This window comes from Phacochoerus africanus, chromosome 12 (genome assembly GCF_016906955.1).
Source record: "Phacochoerus africanus isolate WHEZ1 chromosome 12, ROS_Pafr_v1, whole genome shotgun sequence".
Taxonomy (NCBI): Eukaryota; Metazoa; Chordata; class Mammalia; order Artiodactyla; family Suidae; genus Phacochoerus; species Phacochoerus africanus.
The window spans coordinates 12411141-12434793 of NC_062555.1; the positions used below are offsets into that span (position 1 = coordinate 12411141).

At 44.2% G+C, this 23653-nt stretch overlaps 1 protein-coding gene across 3 annotated transcripts in view; it reads right to left on the reverse strand.

Moving 5' to 3' along the window:
- Window positions 1-23653, reverse strand: part of ESRRG (estrogen related receptor gamma) — a 657829-nt gene that overhangs the window by 167743 nt on the left and 466433 nt on the right. For all 3 annotated transcript variants that reach the window (XM_047754864.1, XM_047754865.1, XM_047754867.1), the window contains one exon: window positions 19429-19844. In XM_047754864.1, the coding sequence (XP_047610820.1) occupies window positions 19429-19844 (416 nt within the window). The remainder of the gene's footprint in view (window positions 1-19428; window positions 19845-23653) is intronic.

Genomic DNA, 23653 nt, shown 5'->3' on the forward strand with positions numbered 1-23653 from the left:
AAGTTCCTTTGTTTCTAGCTACTTATTTCACATATTATCGATTGTTGGGATTCTATACTGTGGGATCATTCATTACAGATCTGTGGCCAAAAAAAAAGTCCTAATTACATCAACTATTTCATTTTCAAAGAACACGCCCACGGTGGACTTCAAAATAAGTTACTCAGGGACACTAAACCTGCTCCCAGAGGGCTACTCCGAGTACTTTTTGATAAAATTGCCACTTGAGTCACTTCAAAGCCATAAAATCCACAGAAGGGAGGGATCCAATTACACTTCATTCATATTCACCCAAAACATCTGACCGGCCTCTTTATCACACGAACAGGACGCCAAACCACTGTCATCCATTCCTAAATTTTAAATCAACTCTCGAAGGTCAAAGAGTTGCTGTCATTGAAGATATTTCAAGACTCTATCCCAAGCCCTCGAGAGGATGCCACGCCCCCCTACCCCCGCCAGTGACGACAAGGAAGGGCAGCACCAGGTTCCCAAGGGGCCCGTCCACTGGCCAAGTGGAGGTGTGGGAGGTGGAGGTGGGGGAGGAGGGTCACGGCAGGTTAACAGTCGCTCGTGGCACCACGAGGGCATATACTCAGGGCTGGGCCAGAGGCTCGTGTTCTTTGCCTTTTTGCTGCCCTTTCCACCCCTTGAGGAATGAGAGGGAGCCAGGCAGGTATAGAAAAGGTGTTTGGATGGTTGGTACGTTAAGGTTCTGGAAGATTACACTCTGAGGAACACAAACGTAATTCACAAAGGCCTTGAGAGCATGGTGGCCTTTCCACAGGAAAGCTCAGCTCGGCTCCCAGAGGCAAACAGATGATGCTTTGCCTTTAAGGGAAGGCAATCGGGGAAAAGGCCCACAAGGAGGCAGGTTTATAAGCCCTCGTGACTGGAGCTAAGCCAGATTCTGGTTTCAGCCTCCTGTGATTCGCGGTGGGAGGCTGCTGGGCCACAGCGGGTCCCGGCAGGGACAGTCTCCCGGTGTCTAAGCACAAGATGGCATTTCCCCTGGATTCGATGAAAAATGGCTTAGTAGAAAAACAGGGCTGTAAGACAGGGAAGAATTACTTAGCCTTCATTCTTTTCCAATTGAAACAAGACATACCCTGCCTCAGTTTCCCCCAAACTTAGAGACACCACCATTCCTTTATCGCCTTAAGGGCACAACTATTAGCTGACCACTGGGTTCGGAGCCTGTTCTGCTCACAGAAGGAAAAGAAGAGTCTTGTACGCCTCACACGGGGGCTGGAAAACATCTGAGGGTGCGTAAGCAAGGAGCGAAGTGGCAGAAAGGGAAAGGCGGATCTGGGTTCAAATGCCAAACCCGCCGTTTATTAGCCACGTGACCTCAAAGCAGTTACTTCACCTTCGTTACTCAGTTTGCTCAAGGACAAGAGAAGAATAACCAGAGGCACAGCCGGTTAAAGATCTGGCGTTGTCCCTGCTGTGGCTCAAGTCATGGCTGTGGTGTGGGTTCTTCTATCCTTGGCCTGAGGGCTTCCACATGCCATGGGCAGGGCAAAACCAACAAGCAAACAAAAAGCAAAAACAAACCCAAAGAAGAATAATCATATCTGCTTTACAACACTGTAAGCATTGCATGAAATAGAGGTATTAAGATCATATATAGTTTTATCTTCCCTCCTGAGAACAAAGGGAAGACATACTGTAATATTCCAACGATTACTAAGTACTTTGACTCGGACACCTAAGTCTGGAGTTTAGGGATAATACGCGCGTGCGTGTGTGCGTGTGCGTGCGTGCGTGCATGTGTGTGTGTGTGTGTGTGTGTGTATGAACCTTCTGCAGATTTATACAAGGGTATGGAAATGAATATACCATTCACCCAGAGAAGCTGCGGGAGGACTTCGCCTTGCTGTCGACTCTTGTGCAGAGAGCTATATTTTACAGACATCAGGAGGACAGGAAGAAGTATAATAACTCAAGTCATTTTTTAAGGCACCAAAATGTCTACAAAGTGAATTTCTGAGACATCAACCACCTCTCCTGGAGAGCACTTCCTGTCACTACCCTGAGCTCCCAAACTGCCCATCAGTGGGTGTAATCTGATTATAACCGAGGGCAAATCATCTTCAAAGCTCCTCAAAATCACAGCCTAGCCTTTCTCCGGCCACAGCCCCAGGTCAATCCCTACCTCTCTCCCAGGCCTACCCCCTTTTCTGATTCCCATGATGAATTATGCCCAGTTTCTAGAAAGCAGCATGTCTTTCCTGCTGGTTCTAGATATGCTGCATTTATCATTCCTTCCGTGAAGCTATCCCAGGGCACACAAGACTGAGTTAGGAGCCCCTCTGAATGCAACTAGTTTATCTCACACTTCTCTTCAAGCAAATCTTTCTCTTAGCACTGAAAGTACTTTATTACATGTATCTAGTGAATCGCCAGCCTCCTGTCCCAACCATACAACTGTCCATTCCTTGAGGGCAGGGACTTACCCCCTGGAGTCCCCTCTGCCCAACAGAATGTTTTATTACCTGTCAACTTGATTTTTTACTGATCCTATTTCTCAGTCCCTCACTTTAATGCTTCACGCCAAATTATTCTTTGAAAAAAGAACAGGGAGTTCCCGTTGTGGCTCAGCAGTTAATGACTCTGACTAGCATCCACGAGGATGCAGGTTCGATCCCTGGCCTTACTCAGTGGGTTAAGGATCCGGGATTGTCATGAGCTATGGTGTAGGTCGCAGACAGGGCTCAGATCCTGTGTTGCTGTGGCTGCGGTAAATAAATAAATAAATAACAAAGTACAGTCCATTAGACAGAATAAAACTGATAACAATCCGCCAATACCATATTGGCAATAAACAACACAGATTTCTAGGCTATTAGACTTCAAACAGATCCTAAATTCCAGAGGTTCAGACACCTGGTTTTATGTGGACCACAGATAGGTGAATGTGTACTGACTTATCTATGATCGCTCAACCTTCTTGACGAGGATATGGGCAAGTTAATTGCAGAAAACAGGCTGAAACTCACATTCCTGCCATCCAGTCCAATGCTCTTTGGATGCACCTGTTAAAACTCACATTCCAATACCTCTAATAAACACGAAGGGTGCCGGGCACTCTTCTATGTGCCTTATGTCTATGGACCCCCATTTTGCAGATGAGAGAACAAAGGCACAGAGAGAGAGAGGAGGAAACACACTCAGAATCACGCAGCTTACAAGCTCCAGAGCCAGAATTTAAACACAGGCACTCTGGAGCCAGCGCCCTCTCTCTTAACTATGATGCAATGCTGCCTGACTCTAATCTTCAAAAGAAACTGAGTGTTGCAACTGACTGTTGTTTAGAACAGAGATGAAGAATGAAATTCTTATCTTCTAAGAGGGTGCTTTGTGTAGCTGTTGCTGTTGCTATTGTGGATGGTTGGAAAGGAAATTTTGATGCCTGGGAGCGGCAGGGTAGGGTGGATCTTGGCATTGTCCTTTGCTGCTGTCAGACTTGTGGTGCAAGGGCAGCTGTGGGAGAGGATAGGGTTGCTTTGAGAGAATGGAATCTCTCAACACCTCAAAAAGAAATCCCTCAACTTGTCTTTGTGCCGCTGTGGTTGGTGGCCAGTTTAATGCCACAGAAACCAAACAAACCATGTCACCAAAGCAACAGGTGTCATGTTGTCAACATTCATTTTAAAGATCCCCAAATAATGCTATTGCTCATGATAGGAAAAAAAAATTATAATCCATAATCGGCAGGATATGCTCTGAAATGCATTAAGAGGGAATAACAGTGTACAATCAAAAACACTTATTGATGAAAATGACAGAGACTATACAATCTCTCATCAAAGGTATGTAGAAATTCTATGTTTTTAGCTTTGACGTGGTATCTTCTTGGAAAAGGCAACTGTTCTTTTGCAGGAGAACATATCCCCTACGTAGTATATGCAGTCACTTCATCTTGGTGTAGCTCCTACACGATCGGAATGGTGTCACAGAGTCTTCATAAAACAGCTCAAAACTGACCACTGAAAGGTGTTATATCTGAGCTAAACGTTACTCCCCAAATCTGCTGTGCTCCTTATCCAACACCAGCTTTCATGTGTTCTTTCTCTACCTACAAATTTTAAATAGATTAAATATGAGTCAGCTATGTCTCTTTTAAAACATACAACTAAAAAAAAAAAAAGTTCTTAACAAAATATTCTTGGCGGAAGCAAGAGATGCTAATTAACTCTAATGCACCCACTGTATTTGGGTAGAAAGTGTTTCATTGTGTACATACATTCTGCAGTGGCAGTTCCCTAACAGCACCCTAAGTCCATATGACAAGTGTGGAGGCATCTGGATGGTACCTTATGTGACAAAAACAAATGACGCTTAAATAGGAATTTGACTTCATACCAATCTGGACGTTTTCCTTCTGCCATAAACAAGTCAAAGCAAGCACAACCTTTCCTAATACCGTCCCTGAGCGCTTCGTTCTTGAAGGCTGTGGGTGTGCCTAGAAGTTTGTCAGCAAAGAGACACTGGTATCAAGTTCTTCCCTGCAGATCGGGGTCACGTATTCACCAAGTATCAGTCTGTGTCCTCCAAAGCTGGTATGGATTTGGGGAAATCCTGCTGGACACACAGGATGGTCACGATCTGTACTTCACCTGTAGGAGGCGGTATAACCGCGATTACAAGCTGAGATGCTAGAGGCAAATGGGGTCAAGTCCCAGTGTTTCATTTTCTGTCTGAGCTGGAAGCACTTTTCACTCCTAAGTTACTTCCTTTGTAAATTAATCGGGCGTGAGATTTAGCACTCGGGGTTGCTGTGCAAATCAAATGAGATTGTGTTTAGGGTACCAAGCAAGGTGAACCTTGGTCCCCAACCATCAACCATCACTACGACAGTGCAACTGCTCAGGGGAGGGACTGGGATGCAGGAGAAGAACTTAAGAGGGATTTGAGAAAGATCCAGGTGCTGGTCCTCAGCACAGCAGTGAGGAGATGATAAGCAGAGAGCTCCTCCAGGCCTGTCACTGGGAAGCCAAGAGGCTAGGAGCACAGCAGGCCTGGTAAATCAATAGGCACATTAGGAGAAGCACAAGCCAACATTCAAAAGGAATCATTACTAATCAGGCCAAGGGTCAGGAGACACAGACAAGGCTGCCAGTTGGATTTATGGGTAAAACAGGAGTTCCCATCATGGCTCAGTAGGTTACGAGCCCAACTAGTATCCGTGAAGATGCAGGTTCAATGCCTGGCTAAGGATCAGTGGGTTAAGGATCCAGTGTTGCCGTGACCTGCGGTGTTGGTGGCAGAAGCTGCTCCAAGCTGGCATTGCTGTGGCTGTGGCTGGCAGCTGTAGCTCTGAATCGACCCCTAACCTGGGAATTTCCATATGCTGTGGGTGCGGCCCTAAAAAGCAAAAAGGAAGGAAGGAAGGGAAGAAAGAAAAAGAGTGAAATGGAGAAGCCCAGAGGAGAACCATGAGGGCTCGGGCTGTGCGGCACCTGAAGATTATCCTCCGTGAAAGAAAACCCGGGCACCCAAACTGCCTGCTCTGACAAGGACTGCAGCAAGAGCACAAAGGAAAACTTGGCTGGAGTGAGTGGGGGGCCTTCTGGTGGAAGAAGGCCCAGGGGGTGCAGGGGAAGGATGCTTCGTCCAGGAATCACTGAACTCCCCCCCAAATCCATAAAACAGCAGGGGTCCACAAGCTTTTTCTCAGAGTCAAAGATAGTAAATAGTTCAGCTCTGCAGGCCCCTCAGTGTCTGGTGGCACTTCTCTGCCCTCCTGCAGAAGCAGAAAACCACCACACACACAAGAATAGGTGTGGCTGTGTTCCTTAGCAAAGCGGATTTGATTTGACCCCCAGGGCTTTGGTTTACTGATTTCTGGCCTAAAGCCTGCGGACAGAAGGCTGTCATGCAAAGAAATAAGTTTACAATCTATTATCTATTATTATTATTTTTTTTTTTTTGGCTCACAACCCTGTTGAGGTAGCTTCATACAAGTTAGGTTCAAATATTAAAGAAGAAATCTCAGTAAATTGATAACATTTGAGATGAACGGGTGGCAGGATAAGTTGGAGGGTTTTTGCTTTAAATATTTACAAAATTTCAAATTGCTATCCATGTCTGAAGACTCTGGGGACAGTGAGGGGTTCCAGAACCCAGGAAGCAGTGAAGATCTTTGGAAATAAGAGAGGGGGAAAAAGGTACAAAAAAGGACAAAATCGTGGGCTGGATTCATTCCTTTGAAGACTCCTGGGTTTGCCTGTGATCCTCCTCAAATGGAAATTATGGTAACAGTACGCGCAGAAAGAGAATGGGTATCAGAATGTAGATCTGGGGTACGCCTTCGGATTCACTCCAAAGCATTCAGATTTCAAGCTCTAAATTAACATTAACTCATGTACTAAATTTTTTTCATGTACTAAATTATTTCTAGTATGACTCTGGATGCCCTTCTTAAAAAAAAAAAAACATAAAATATGATTGTTTCTTTAAACTTTTTCAAACCAAAATAAAACAAGAGTTGATTCCAAACAATACAACTTTTTTCTATAAACATACAGATATATTCCTAGAATCATGGTTTTTTTTTTAACTCTTTCTGACTTGGATTCATTATAAGAAAAAGAAATTGATTCTGAGCTGCCTTCTGTTGTGGTCACAAAATTTAGCATGTGGACAATGATTCTATCAGGACAGGAGGAGAAACATGCCTCTCTCCTCCTGAAATCAAGAACGAAAGAGTCTGGGAGTACACTCAGTGGTGAGTGTACATTTTTAGGCTCAATCTTGAGACCAACAACTAAAAATCTAGTGGCAAAATGAATGTCAGCTGATAAAATCCAGGGACCTGAGACAGAAAATTAACATGGTGGTACTACAAGTTCCTGTCATGGCGCAGTGGTTAACGAATCCGACTAGGAACCATGAGGTTGAGGGTTCGATCCCTGGCATCGCTCAGTGGGTTAAGGATCCTGCATTGCTGTGGCTGTGGTGTTGGCCAGTGGCTACAGCTCCGATTAGACCCCTAGCCTGGGAACCTCCCTATGCCGTGGGTGCGGCCCTAAAAGGACAAAGAAAAAAGAAAAAAACATGGTGGTACTAAAGAGTTAAACTCTGAAATTTCATATTTAGGGGATTTTGGAAAACGAATTGTAAGAAAAAAATTAGACTTGTTTGTTTTGTGTGTGTTTGCTTTCCTTAGGGCTGCACCCACAGCATACGGAGGTTCCCAGGCTAGGGGTTGAATCGGAACCGCAGCTGCCGGCCTACAACACAGCGCACCTGCAACCTACACCACAGCTCACGGCAAGGCCAAATCCTTAACCCACTGAGTGGGGCCAGGGATCGAACCCTCATCCTTGTGGATACTAGTTGGTTTGTTACCACTGTGCTACAACGGGAACTTCGAAAAAATTAGATATTTTAAAGACTTACTTATGACTGCCTCCTTTTTAATAAACTTTAACATCGTATAATCATAACCGAAAATATTCTTAATTTCCTATTTTTATTATATTTTAACAACTTAATGGAAGATTGTGCCCATGAACTAAAATCTCTCGAGAAAAATTCAGTCTACAAGTATTCCATGTTTTAATATGAAGGAAGACAGTATGAGAAAGAAGCCAGCGCCTGGGTCGCTATGCTGTACAGCAGAAACGGGTGTAAACACTGTAAGTCATCCATAACTTTTAAAAAGCACACATTAGTAAGTCGACTGTATGTCAATAAAACATGTGTTAAAAATAAAAAAATAAAACTATTCCATGGTTTAAAAGCTTTCGAAATCTACAAGGCAGGGTGAGGAGGGGGTTGAGAGCAGAGGCTCTGGGTTCAGACTGAGACCCAGCATGTTTGGCCAATTGCTTCTCCGTCTTTCCATGACTTTTATAGACGTTCCACATGTATAAATAATCGAATAGCATTATAACGGTAGTGCCTACATTCATGGAACGATAGAAGGATTAAGTAAGATAATTAATGTAAAAGTACTTGGAACGAGGTGTGGCACGTTTTTAAAACTAACACATTCATTATTATTATTAGGACGCATTCACGACTTCTTCCTCTATAACCGGTAGAGGAATGCAACAGGATGAAACCAACTTTTTACATTGCCCACATGTGTAATTACTTATGAATAAGCATTGGTAGGTAAAATAATTCACACTGGGGGAGCATCTCGAACTCCTCAAAAATGTTTCAACATTCACCTCACAGTCATTAGGATGGCTCCTATTAAAAAAAAAAAGTTGTTAAAAAAAAATGTTGGGGATCACACAGACCAATTAGAACCGTTGTGCACTGCTGGTGGGAATTAAAATGGTGCAGCCACTGTGGAAAACACCGTGGAGGTTCCTCTGAAAATAAAAATAGAACTACTCTATGATCCAGCAATCCCACGCCTGGGTATTTGCCAGAAAAGCTGAAAGCAGGACCTAAAAGAGATATTTGTACACCCGTGCTTACTGCAGAGTTATTTACAATAACCAAGGTAGAAATATCGTAATGTCTATTGATGAAAGAATGGAAAAAGAAAATGTGGTATATACATGCAACAGGACATTATTCAACTTTAAAAAAGAAAGAAATATCCTGGGAGTTCCCTTGTGGCTCAGTGGGTTAAGGATCTGGCATTGTCACTGCAGTGCCTCGGGTCACTGCTGTGGCATGTGTTCAATCCCTGGCCCAGGGACTTCCACATGCTGTGGATGCAGTCAAAAAAAAAAAAAAAAAAAAGAGAGAGAGAGAGAAGGCAATCCTGTCAAGACAGACAAACTGAGGACAGGATGCTAAGTGAAACAGGCCAAGAACAGAAAGCCAAACACCATAAGATTCTACTTATAGGGGGTATCTAAAGTAGTGAAAGAGGACTGGAAAGCAGAACAGTGATTGCCAGCAGCTTGGGGGGAGGGCAATGAGGAACTGTTGTTTAATGGATACAGGTTTTCATCTTTGCGCGATGAGAGAGCGTTGAAGATCCTGCTGTGCAAGTGTCCACATAGAGCTACTACCAATGTCCTGGACACTTGAGAACAGCTAAGGTCAACATTTTTTGCTCTTTTTACAGCTGCACCTGCAACATATGGAAGTTCTTAGGCTAGGTGTCGAATTGGAGCCACAGCTGTAGGCCTACGCCACAGCCACAGCCACAGCCACATGGTGATGCCGGATCCTTAAGCCACTGATCGAGGCCAGGGATTGAACCTGCATCCTCATAGAGACAACTTCGGGTTCTTAACCTGCTGAGCCAATATGGGAATGCCAAGATGGAAAATTTTTAATTCTACATTTTTATGTTATGTGCATTTTACATTGTTAGCACAATGAAAAAGAAAATAAATTGAAAAATAGATGTTGAGACATCGTTTCTTTAAAATATAAACTTAGATTTACTTTTGGTGCAAACCAGAATGCATGGCCAGCAACCATTCTCTCACTTGCTTGCATGTAAAACTTCAGAAATGGCGTAAGAGGACTCCAATGACCCGACCTTGACCTGGTTGGATCCCAACAACTTCAAGCAACTTCAGAGGAAAGTGAACTAAGGCCGGGTGTGTACCTGATCACTTCAAAGTAATCACTTATCAAGTAAGGTATCAGAAAAATGAATCTTTGCCTTGGGCTTTACCAGTAAAGGAAAAAAAAAAAAAAAAAAAGGAGTTTCTGCTGTGGCTCAGTGGCAACGAACCCAACTAGCATCCATGAGGACACGGGTTCCATTCCTGGCCTCGCTCAGTGGGTTAAGAACGATGGCGTTGTCGTGAGCTGTGGTGTAGGTCACAGACGTGGCCTGAATCCTGTGTTTGCGGCTCTGGTGTAGGCCAGCAGCTGTTTAACTCTGATTAGACCCCTAGCCTAGGAACTTCCATATGCCTCAGGTGTGGCCCTGAAAAGACAAAAACAGAAAAAACAACAACAAAAAACAAACAAACAAAAATGACTCAAGCCACCAAACCCCATCCTGTCATTCCTCAAAATCTGCTCAAAATTCCGAAACCTGAATTTTAACATGCAACAAATCCTCAGGATTCATATCATACAGAGACATATACCCCTGCAGCTAATTCCCCAAAAAGTGACCCACATTTGTGTGAACAGGAACTTCAGACAGCAGAAATCTCATGGCTCCTTTTTGGTTTTCTTTCTACCTTCAGGGTGAATATTTTAATGCACCCTGACTGGATCAGCCAGAACCAATTCTGGGTTTCTGGGGAGAAGGGTCCCCTCGTATGTCCACACAGGGCTTTACCACAGGTAATAAAAAAACACACATTTTGAAAAACAGAAAGTACAGCCTATCACTCCTACTGTGTCTGCTCAAGCACTTCCTACATCTGCAGGTGGGGGCCGTTCTAACAAGGTCATGTACCTGTTATTCTCTGAGGGAAGTTGCCTTCTTTATCAGGGCTGGGTCTGGAGGCAGGGAGAACCAGGAGGAAAGAATAAATGTTATTAGACTGTTAGTAAGAGGTACTGGTATCTTTGCCTGGAGTTTATCTTGTCATCAAAAAACAGCCTCCAGCCCCTTTGTCAAAATAGTCAACAGATAATACGACCGTGGCCTGGGGGCAATTCCAGTGTCTGCATGCAAAGCAGCAGCCACACCCCACTACCTAAGAAGTTCATCACAGATGCAAAAATCTACTTTGCTAACAAACAGGAAAGTAAATGAGATTTGTATTTATTTTTTTATTTTTTGCTTTTTAGGCTCACACCCATGGCATATGGAAGTTCCCAGGCGAGGGGTCAAATCGGAGTTGCAGCCACCAGCCTACACCACAGCCACATCAATGCCAGATCCGAGCTGCATCTGTGACCTACACACAAATCATGGCAAAGCTGGATCCTTAACCCATGGAGTGAGGCCAGGGATTGAACCCACGGCCTCATGGATACTAGGCGGGTTCGTTTCAGCTGAGCCATGATGGGAACCCCCGCTTTCAACTGAAATAAATGATATGCATATAATGTTGTCTAGAAAGTCCTCCAAAGAAAAATCTTGGTAGTCAATGTTGCCTATAAGGAAGATAAACTGAAGATGTTTTGGTCTAGCAGTTACACAAACGATGGCCAGCAGGAAAACCTAGCCTATGTTTTGGTATGGCCCCAAGATCAGACAGGTTTTTGTACTCTTAGCTTACAAAAATAAAGCACAACAAAATAGAGTATGTACCACAAAAGTCATGTGACCTGCAGATCCTAAGATATTTACTATCGGTTTTACTATCTGGTCCTTTTCTGAAAAAAAAAAAAAGGTTTGTTGACCATTAGCTCTTCAACAATCTCACGAGTGAAGACAACTTCGGTCAGCTCCTCAAAGTCAGAACAAACCATGAAAAGGGAGTCATGACTCATTTATCCCAGGAAGTGGGTCCACGAAGTCATACTGAGAGTGATGCAACTGTAAATTGTGCTGTTTCCTAAAAATCCATTCACATGGACGTGGTCTCTGCTTATAAAGTCGGCGAGACTCAATTTTACTACTAAACTCAAAGCCAACAATTAAAATGGCAGGACAACAATACTTCTCAATGACTACTTGGCAACATTAATGCATTGCCAAAAATCAGACAAAATTGGCATCAAATGCAAGGAAAAGCAGAAAAGTCAATGAAACAACAAAAGCAAGCTCTGAGGTAAAGCAAATGAGTCTTAGACGATGTTCCTTTTGAAACCATAACCTCAATATTCAATCCTGCATCCAAACCGATAATCACTGAGATCCAACCAGTCATCTGAGACCCTTCCAAATTATTTTGGATTTTAATTTGAGAACATATGACTTTTTTTTTTTTTTTGAGAACATATGATTTTATTTTTATTTTTATTTATTTACTTGGTCTTTTTAGGGCCGCACCTGTAGCATGTAGATTCCCAAGCTAAGGGCTGAGTCCGAGCTGCAGCCGCCGGCCTACACCACAGCTCACGGCAACACCAGATCCTTAACCCACAGAGTGAGGCCAGGGATCGAACCTGCGTCCTCATGGATGCTAGTCAGATTCGTTTCTGCTGAGCCATGATGGGAACTCCGAGAACATGTGACTTTTAAAGCTGCCATTTATAAACTGGGTTAGTTCCTTCCCCTGAATGCTATTTAAGTTAAATAGATCATATCTTATTATTTCCCTTCGTAAGGTTCCTATGATGTATAGACACTCAAATTTGTCAAGTTCTTCTTTTCTCCAGTGCCGCAAATATTCTAAAACTAAAGTAGCGCATGTGACATTCAGGAAAGACCCTCTAGGACTCTATCACCTGCTGCAGGAAGGAGTCACATTCAGGGTAGAAGAGAAAGTAGTGTCACATCCAAAGATTGTGCCATATACCTTCAGCACACACCTTGTGGGCAAATCCCGCCTCTTTCAGGATCAATGTTTAAGGTGGGATTTGGGCTCTTATCAGCATCACCTTTAGACTCAGAACTAGGAGGCCCACTCTGAAGGCCTTGGGTTTTAAGAAGGCATCTGTGGTGCAAGCCATTCTATAGGCTAGGAGATGAGTCCCAATGGAGCCGACCCCCTTATACTGCATAGTCTCCAATTCCTGGATAACCCCCCTCAAGCTCCATTTGAGGACCTGCCTCTCCCCTGGGTACAGCCTTTAGAAAGTGGCCTGGACCAGCCTGCACTGCTGGTGCTCACACCATGAGGAGGCTTGTGCCTGGTCAAGGGGCAGCTGTTCAGAAGGAGTGGATGGGCCTTGGACACGTGGGTCGGGGGCATCCACACTATATACCAGACATGGTGGGAGGGAGAAAGGAGAGAAGAGAAATGGGCTGAGCTGTAGGCTAAGGACTAGCTCTCCTTCCACCGCCTTTTTATTTATTTTTAATTATTTTATTTTATTTTTTTTCCTTTTTAGGGCCACATCTGTGGCATATGGAAGTTCCCAGGCCAGGGGTCGAATTGCAGCTGTTGGCCTACGCCACAGCCACAGCAATGTGGGATCCCAGCCACGTCTGCAACCTATTCCACAGCTCACGGCAATGCTGGATGCTTAACCCAGGGATTGAATTCACATCCTCATGGATACTAGTTGAGAGCCACAACGGGAACTCCCTTTGCTGCCTCCTTCTGACACAAAACACACAAGAGTCTAAGAACCAACGATGCTAAGCTGGCCTCCCAGGCCGTTATGAAGGTACATTCACCAGACAGGAGAGCAGAGCGTATACGACTTCGCAGCTTGATGTCTTGACTTAGGCGTGCCCAGATACTGACGCTCGCAGTCTACGGGTGTCCACTGCACTCCTGCCCCTGGTCCCACGAACAGGTGCAGTGGACTTGATCCTCACCGTGGGTGGTGACCCCCACCTTTCGCTCTGCAGGGACCTTTTGCTTCTTTTTTCCCTAAATCCCACATTCGAAGCTTAACTGGGATATTTTACTCAACTTACAAGATTCAGGCTCCCTTTTTGATTTACCCAGTTTCCTACTCATATTCACTGCAAAAAAAAATTAATCCATCCCCATGAAACTATCTAAAACCAGTCCAATGTCCATTCAGCCCACCTAACGCCTGCTACTCTAAAAGGGCGCAAGTGTGAAGAATGGCTAGAGAGAGAGGGTTTACCGTCAGAACAAAAGGGCAGATGTGAGCTGCGAGGTTACAGGTCCTTCTGATGCAGCACCAAGGGACACCTCATTGTCCTAGAGTATTTGAAGCACCCAGTGCTTGAGTCTCCCAACCACAGTGCCAATATCAACCCCAGTTAATAATTTGTGGAGCCCTCACTACGACACTGACATTCTCTCACTTCAGCCTTGCCCCCCGGGAACGGGAGGCACAGAGAAGGATGGCCTCTCAGCAGGGAAGTGGCTGAGACGTGGACCTGGTTTTATATGAATCCCAAACCAGGCTAGAATGAATATCTTAAAAAAAACACTACTCTTAAAATATATAACTGGAGTTCCCGTCATGGCGCAATGATTATCGAATCCGACTAGGAACCATGAGGTTGCCGGTTCAATCCCTGGCCTTGCTCAGTGGGTTAAGGATCTGGTGTTGCCATGAGCTGTGGTGTTGGTTGCAGACGCGGCTTGGATCCCTCGTTGCCGTGGCTCTGGCGTAGGCCGGTGGCTCTGGCGTAGGCCGGTGGCTACTGCTCTGATTAGATCCCTAGCCTAGGAACCTCCACATGCCGAGGCAGCGGCCCTAGAAAAGGCAAAAGGACAAACAAACAAATATATATACATAAACAAATATATATATAATTTCCTCTTTTCAAAAGGGGGAGGGGGAATGTCTTATCTTTAGCAGAAGCAGAAGCAGTTAAAATGGTTATGTTGACTCTCTCTGTGTATATATATATATATAAACACACACATATACTTAACTTATTTTCCATATTCTTTTTCTTTTTTGTCTTTCTGTCTTTTCTAGGGTCACACCTGCAGCATATGGAGGTTCCCGGGCTAGGGATCCAATCGGACCTGTTGTTGCTGGTCTACGCCAGAGCCACAGCACCGCGGGATCTGAACCGCATCTGCAACCTACACCACAGCTCACGGCAACGTGGGATCATTAACCCACTGAGCAAGGCCAGGGATCGAACCCGCAACCTCATGGTTCCTAGTCGGATTCGTTAACCACTGCGCCACGACGGGAACTCCATCCATATTCTTATATAGAAATAAAAGCTTCAGGGGTGTTTTGTGAATTAAATAATGAAATACACATTGACTCTGAGGGGGAGGGTATAAGGATATTTTCCTCCTCTTACCTCCTTAACAAGAGTCCAGGGGAAATTCTTAATGAGAAGGTACAAAAATAAAACCACAAATATTTCCACTCGTTTCTGAATTGAGGCCAAAACCAGAATTAGAAAAAAAAAAAGTCAGAATAACTATTTCACACACACAAATTAAGAAGCCTAGAAAATGACAATGAAATCATTACGGCCAATGTAACCCTTTGGGATGACAGAACTGTCAAAATCCTCTGAAAAGCTGTTGGTCAGCCAAATAAATAAATAAATAAATAAACAAAATAAAATAAAGAAAAAGGAAAAAGAAACAAACAAACACCTTCCAAAACTTTGACTTTTACCTAAGCTCTGACCTAATTCAATAGTTTTCCGATGATAACGTGGAAACAGTCAATAAATAAGACTTTCTGGTTGACTTTCACTGAAATCTATGATTAATTGCCTTTCCCAACCAGAATACCACATTCAGCTTTGAAAAGAACAATTCTCATTACTTTTAAGATGTGCTCTGGATATATGTTCTTTTGGCTCTAAATTTAAGAAGTATTTGTCCAATGTTAAAAATGTATTACATATTGGATAACCAGTCTTGAAAATATTGCAAGAAACGAAAATTCTAAAGAAGCAATATTCCCTGCGGCTATGGCTTCGAGCTCCCCTTCTTCAAGTCGATGAGACCAAACCCGGAAGCCACACTTTATAATATCTTGACCGTAAGGGGTGGTGAGACGTAGAAAGACTGAAACAAGTCTTAAGGGGTGTGGCATCATCCTTTCTCATTCTCCAGAGAGCTCTCCGGGGGGGAAGGGAGAGACTTCTACCTGTCCAGGACAGCTGGGCTGCAAGGCCCCCTCAAGGCGTGAGAATGAATTCCCTGGTCTCCTCAGCATCCGCACAAGCATCTATGACGACACAGTAGACTCGGCCACTTTCAGCATCTTCGGAGTTGAATCGCCATCACCGTTTGGCCACAGAAAGGAAGGGGCTGTTCCAGTCTCCCTCACAATCGCCACCCTAATTATTACATTATACTTTCACAATTTAATCCCTTTATTTGCCTCACTGCCTTTTTGGGGCTAAGTAAGCACCACGGGGTGATGCCTGCTGATGAAGCTAGCAGGGTAGCCGTCCTGAGTGCTGCCCAGCTGCCAGCTACCCACACAGCCAGGCGGGCAAGCCCAGAGTGCTAATCTGGACAGTGACATCTCTGTCTCCTGCTCAACATCCTTGAAAGTTGCTCTCTCCAATATGGAGTAAAACTGAGCACTCTACATCAATGCCAAGAATCACCCTGTGATTCGCTCTGTTAAGCTTCTGGTGGCATTTCAGCATCCTAAGGAAGAATCGGGCAGAGAATTCCGATTGTTCTAGTCCAGTGATTGCTCGGTAAGTAACCACTGCATAGCTATAGCATAGGATTCAACAAACAATTGTCAAGAAATGTTTTCACATAGTTATTCTATCTTTAGAAAACACACCAAGGGCCAAGGAATTTAATCTCCCCCACCTCCCCCAAATCTGGTGTTCCCTCAAGGCAGGAGACTTTTGTAGGAGGACTTCACCGCAATCCACAAACCTCTGGGAACCGAGCTTTCATAAAATGCTAAGCTGAAACTCCAGCCGGCCTGCTGCCAGGCACACAGTAGGTTCTTAGTCAATATTTGTTGAGTACATGGAAGTGATTGTCATATTGAGAACCTCTGGCTTCTATCAGTGTACTCGGTATTTGCGAATTTATCCCCAAACACTCCCTTATCTTTGTGTTGTTGGACCCCTGAGCTGTGCAAATTTAACACAATCAAATTACTAAGTTTAAATTTCACACACTCTGTAGCACTGTATTTTTCTTTCTTTTCTTTTCTTTTTTTTTTTTTTTGTCTTTTTAGGGCCACACCCATGGCCTATGGAGGTTCCCAGGCTAGGGGTCGAATCGGAGCTGTAGCCGCCAACCTATGCCAGAGCCACAGCAACGCAGGATCCCAGCTGCATCTGTGGCCTACACCACAGCTCACAGCAACGCCAGATCCCTAATCCCCTGAGTGAGGCCAGGGATTGAACCTGCAACCTCATGGTTCCCAGTCTGATTCATCAACCACTGAGCCACAATGGGAACTCCTGTAGCACTGTATTCTAATACTGTTGGACACTGGCTGATAAGAACCCAAAGATATGAAGTGTGTTTTCATTTCCAAGGTTTGCAATCTAGTAAACAGGTCGAAGAGATATTTTCGAAGGCCCCAAAGTGAAAAGAAGCTTCACGTATGACCCAACATGGTTTTTACTTACTTTACATGTCATTTTGTATTTCTTTTTATCCATAAGCATTCCTTGAGGTAGGTATTAACGCCTTCCGTTAACAGATGAGAATAAAGAAAATGAAGATCCAGTGGATGAAGGATTTTTGTAAGAAAATGCTAATAAAATATGGCCATGATGATCCATTAAACAGGAAGATACAGTGACTAAAATATTTAGCTAACTCAAAAATATTCCATTCTAACTTGGCTTGTATTCTTCAGTGAAAACTGTGAAAGGCTGTGAAAATGTTTAAATATCCACTCTATTATGTAAGAGTTATGAGATCTTGAAAAACCACGCACTTTAACTCTTTAAGTGTGTATTCATCAGCCACACATCAAGGATGCTCTTATGCAACAGACCACAAAAAGCAAGTGGAAGATGGAGCGACCTCTTCCTGCTAAGCACAGTCAGGACCACCTTCAGAGTAACTGGGTGAGGAGACCTGCCCTCCCGCCCATTCTTCAAAGGGTAGAAGAAAACTCTCTGTGCCCATAAAGGGTTTTAGAGTCATCTTTTGTAAAAAATATTTAGAAGGATTAGGGTTTAGCACACACATCTCCTTGGCACTTTAAAAACCAGTAAGCATGTCGCGAAGTTATTAAACTCATGTCAGTTACGTCCAACAAGGGACCACGAGATGACAGTGGAGGGGTGTCGGTGGTTAACCGGCAGCAACACGGTCCTAGAGCTGTGGTTCTCCAACCGGGATGCATCAGAGTCACCCGCAGGCCGCAGCCAAAGCACAGGGGGCCCCCCCCAGGGATCCTGATTGAGGTCCTCTGGGAGGCGGCCTGGGGATCTGCATTTCTCACACGTTTCCAGGGCAGGCTCGTATTGCTGGCCCAGCGCCCGCACCCTGAGAAGCTCTGTCACAGATCAAAGTGCAGTGCAGTGGTTCTTAACCTGGGCCTTACAGGGAGCATCAACTAGGAAGCTCTCAAAAATCCCTGCTTGCCCTGGCTCCACCCAAGGCCAGTTAATTCTGCACTTGGGGAAATGAGCCCTGGCTTCAGTATTTTTGTTTAAGTCTCCACGTGACTCCAGGGAGCTCCAAGGTTGAGAACCACTGATAAGTGGGAAGACACGCTTGTCTCCGTAACTGGTTGTTAAGAAGATACGTCTTGTCGACCACGGAGCAAAGGGAATCACCAGTGTGCTGAGGGGCCTCAAGAAACAATGACCCTTTCTTTCCTCTATTCTCTTCAAATGCACATCACAAAGGATCTAAATAAATGAAGAAGAAGGGCCTACACTGACAGCTTGGAAAACTAGCTTGTTTTGTATTTGTGGATTCCTAGTTCAAAGGGTCCCCCATTTTTTTGTGGAAAATAATATCTATAAAGGTTTGGGTATGTCTTATATATGCTAGGGTGTATTTTTTTTTTTTCTTTTGGCCACGCTCGCAGCATGCAGAAATTCCTGGGCCAGAGATCAAACCCATGCCATAGCAGTAACCCAAGCCACAGCAGTGACAACACCAGGTCCTTAACCCACTGCACCACCAGGGAACTCCTGGAGTCCTATTTTATAACTTGGTGTAATTTGGAAGCATTTTAAAATTCAAACTCATTAAAAAGGTAGGGAAAATCTATCCAACCACAGGAAAAGAAGGAAGGTTGCAGAAAATTAAATTTGTCAAAGTGTAGATGATTCTCAAAGTGTAGTCTCTGGATCAGCAGCAGCAGCATCTAGGAATTTGTCAGAAATAAAAGTTTTCAGGAGTTCCCTTCGCGGCTCAGCGGTTAACAAACCCAACTAGGATCCATGAGGATACAGATTCGATCCCTGGCCTTGTTCAGTGGGTTAAGGATCTGGTGTTGCCGTGAGCTGTGGTGTAGGCCAGCAACTGCGGTTCTGATTCGACCCCTAGCCTGGGAACTTCCTTATGCCGTGGGTGTGGCCCTAAAAAGCAAAAAAAAAAAAAAAAAAAGAAAGAAAATACAAAAGAAATATGTTTTCAGACCCTACTCAAAACAGATCTAATGAGTCCGAAGCTTTGGGAGTGTGGGCCAGTGATCTGGATTTTTACAGGACTTCTAGGTGGTTTTGATGCATACCCCAGTTTGAAAGCCATAGATCTAAAATGTTTACTACTTTAGCTATAAGAACAGAAAAGGTAAAAGCACTAGTCATCCAATGTTTATAGGTTCAAATGCTATTCAGACTCCTATTGCATTAAGAGCAGCTGTGCTCTTTTAAACTCCGCCCAAAGCTTACATCATTCTATCATTAGAGCTTGAAAGTAAAAGTGGAATTGATAGGGGGCTTATAGGGTGGAGTGGAGTTTATCCTACAAATCCTCCACTATCAATTTTAATCTATATCTCTTTTGCACTCAAGATAGAATCGGGAAAGCAAGACTTGACTAACAAGGATAAGAAGGAGGAAAACCAACCCACCAATCAACCATCCCGAGATGCTGGAGGAGGGGGTCGGTAACTCACCTTGAATCGTCCTCTTGAAGAACGCCTTGCAGGCTTCACAGGATGCTACCCCATAGTGGTACCCAGACGCAATGTCGCCGCACACTAAACACAGTCTCTTGGGCATCGAGTTGAGCATGTATTCGCACTTGGTCTGGGGGTCTTCCACAATGGTGCTGGAGCAGTCATCATACAGTTTCCTGACAGGCCCACTGCCCCCGAGGATAGGAGCAGAAGGGTAGAGAGGTGGCGAGTCAAGTCCGTTCTGATGGCCATTCATGGTTGAACTGTAGCTCCCACTGGCGTCTGAAGAGCCACCTGGGCTGTGGTGGTTCACGCTGTCCGTCAGGGAGGCCGGGCTGGAGGGTTCCGTCTTGATGAAGGACGAACAGCTGGAGTCAATGTGTCGGTCTTTGTTGGACATTCTGCAGAGAAGCCTGAGGTTGACGGGAGATACAAACAGAGAGAGAGAGAGAGAGAGAAAGAGGGTCAGACGCAGAGACCAAAAGAGGTGGAGACCAAGAGAACGTGGAAACAGGCAGTGAAAGGCAAGGCTGAAAGGAGAAAAGAAAGTGAAGAACCCAGATGTTAACGACCTGGCTCTTAGAGATGCTACTACCCAAGGGCTAGGGACTGAGATCATTCATTCTTGAGTCAATATCTCTCCCTCTACCAGACAGTAATCAGCATAAGGCGTGACAGGGCCACACACAAAAGCCCTAAAGGGTTGAGTTCCTTTTATTTTGCCTTTCTCTTGGAGAACCACTATCAATATCTAAATCAACTCTCTAGATTTATCCATTTAAATATCTAAATTTATCCCCAGAAGAGGAGGGATTTGCAAAGTCCGTATCATTGCTCAGATGACGTGTATTTTCACTCTTCTCTTCCATTTTCTGATGTTGCAATCATTTTTATTAGGAGTGGAATCAAACTTTTCAAGACCAAACAGATGAGGCCTCAGCTCTGTAATTACTGCTTGTCAGCACGCTCCCGTAAGCATAACTGGAGTCGTTTATTGATCTAAGACACACAGGGAATATATCCTCACTCGTTTTGCTTCTTTATTTTCAATTGCTCTGTTGCCTAGACCTTTAGCGATATAGAAAGACATTGAGGATAAAATTCTAGCCAATACTTAAGGATTATTTCCTAGAGCCCACAAAACAGTGAAATGATCTCTAGCATCAATTAATAAATACAAACATGTGTTCGTGTGTGTGTGTGCAGGTGTGTGTTTTGCCCATGTGGAAGAAGTGAATCAGTGAAAGCCATCTTAACCTTCGAGACACCTGTGCATCCATAATTTGGATATTTTATATTCAGCAAAGGAAGGATATATCAAATTTTGTCCTGAAACAAATGAGATTTGTGATGATGTCTTTTTCTTCCCTGCCTTTGGTCTTTGAACATCATACCTCTTAAAAGGAAATACGAAGCATTTAAGCTGACAAACTCTCTCTCTTATCTAGAAGAAAAAGACTGCCACCTCTCTTTCTCTGTCGGACTCATAAGTGACTCCATTTCTCAAGAGGTAATTAGATGAAAAGATATAATTGGTCCTATTTTCCTTCCGGTTAGCCCTAGTGCAAAACCCCTTTTAGCCAAGTCTCTAAGACATTCTGAGAGCCCACTATAGAGAGAAGAGGTGACAGTTGAGAAAGAGACTTAGATAATTGCTTCCCAGTGGAAAGTTGATTTATGGGAACCCCACAGGGTCATGGTCATTCACAAGAATTTGGGGGAGTAACCCCAGAAGCACCAAAGAGATGCAATTATCTCCCTATAAATCTAATGCTATTTTATCATTGCGCAAATTTCAGGCGCTCCTCCCAGCCCCTCTCCCCCCCACTGTTCTGTGACTTTAAAACGAAGAAAAATACGAAATTTCCATCAGGGAGTATTCACTGGGTGGTTCCAAAAAGGCGGTTGCAAGAGCAGAGCAGAGCACCGAGAGCAAGAATTTGCCTCCTTCCTACCCAATAGATTTCACACTGGAAGTTCTGTGCTGCTTTCTCGAGCAAAAGCAATCTCAGGGCTGCAGAGAGCACACAGGAAGGCGACATCCACAAAAATATCTGCTTGCTTTCGCCCACCCACACGTGTTGTCCTTTCCTCAAGAACTTAGCGAAAGAAAAAGCATCGCCTTGGCCCGCTTGAACCAGGCGTCCGCTCCCTCTTGCATCTGCTGCCTTGTCCCCGTCACTGTTAATGAGCGTTGTAATTAATAGATCGCTCTCCTTGTCTCCCGGCTTGCACTCCGGGCGAAGCACTTTTCCTCAAGTCAACGTTTGAAAGAAAGCGGGTCGGCCCTGACTTACGGCAGCCCTGCGAATTCCTTTTAATTTAGAGCACTTACCCCACCACTTCCCTTATTACCTTATAATTACTGGACTGCTCGCACATACATTATGATCTGAGACTACAGTTAGAAGTTATTAGGGTACTAAAACACGCTTGCTCCCCTCGCCCCTCTCTGGCACTGAATTTCTCACAGCCATGACAATTAACTCTTTAGCCATCTGCCCACGAAGCATCACTTCTGAATTAGTTTTTTCTTTCCCAGGGAGAGTTGCTTTCAGCTGCTGGATTGCAAAACCCAGGAGGCCTTTCTCTCTCTCACTTTGCTTATTCGGTCCATGGTCCATTTTAGCCCAATTTGCCTTCCCTCAGGCTTTCTCTCATGGTTTTCTAAAACCTACAGAACAGTTTTGTTTTGTTTTGTTTTGTTTTGCCACACCCATGGCATAGGGAAGGTCCTGGGCCAGGGGCTGAACCCGAGCCACAGCAGTGACCTGAGCCACTGCAGTGATGCTGGATCCTTAACCCATCATGCCACAAGGAAACTCCAAAAATCTGCAGGACTCTTGACTGAGAAACAAGCCCAGGAATCACCCTCCTACTTAGGAAAGGGTTATTTTGCAATGTCACCAAAATATTTACGTGTCAGATGCATGTTATAAAGGTCTCTGAAAAACTGGTGCCTCCAGCCAGCTGTTCCTCCAAAATCGCAGGCCCTAATGTGGCAGTATTCTGGATGGAAGCAAGAAAGTTCAAGAAGTTCAACTGGTCAGGCACGCCTCTGGACGGTGGCCCTCTCTCCTCTACAGGAGTCTGGCCGCTGTAACTATGCATGAACCTGAGCTGCTGGGTTTGTGCTGTTTCTTCCAGGACTCGAATGCCTTCCTTAATGAATATCTTTGGCGCAGCGGAAATACTAATAGAGTTGCCGTTTATCAAGTACTTAGTACCTATGCCAGGCAATGACCTGAGCCCTTGACAAGTATTACCTCATTTAACTGCCAAGATAATCTTGTGAGGGAGGGTATTTATTTACCACTCTTTAGGAAACAGAGTTGGAGACATCAGACAATTTCCTTAAAGTCATACAGCTTGGAAATGGGAGATCTGAACTCAGGACTGAATCCAAAGTCCAGCGCAGAAAAGTCTTGACGCCAGCAGAGGGGTTTTTTAAGGTGTTCACCGATTTTTTTTTTTTTTTTTTTTTGGTAATAGTCACACCAGGAGGAATAGGCATGACACACACAGGGACTCTATGACATTCACGCTCACCCAGGAGTGGAAAAGTGGCTGCAGGGGCCACCCCACTGGCTACAGGGCTGCCCCTTTGAGTCTCTCTCCCCAGGGTGTGGAGTGATGCCGAAACAGAATCTGAAAGAACACAGTTGTCTCCTAATTACTACTTAGCTCATTACACAGAACACTTCCTAGACACCATTGCATTATACCCTAAAACTACAGCAGGTCTTAATTCTCTGCCTCTCTGTCTCTGAAATTCTACAGCTCTATTATTCAAGCCTGAAATATTCACAACTATCTATAAATTCAATTGTCAGCTGGTGGGTTTTATTCTAGACTTCGCTTCAATCTAAAATTAGAGGCACTAAAATTCACATTAACTCTAAGAGGAATGTAGTGAATAAGACTTTATTTCAAAAGAACACCTTTTTGTCAGAAAGAGCCGTTTTCAAGATGATGGCTTTATCTGGAGCCAAAGAGAATAAGCCCAATTCCACACTGTGCTGTTAAGGCAGAAATCTTCGGTCACGTTGGATTAATAAAAATCTAAATTTAGTGAAGAATGATGAACAGAAATAACATGTGTTGGAAAAAAGGTGGGAAATATTTATTTTAAAGCCTTCGGAGAGTGGCTTTTATTGTATTATTTTAAGAGCAATGATGAGAGGCACAAGAGAGAAAGACAAGCAACTCTCCAAAAACCTCC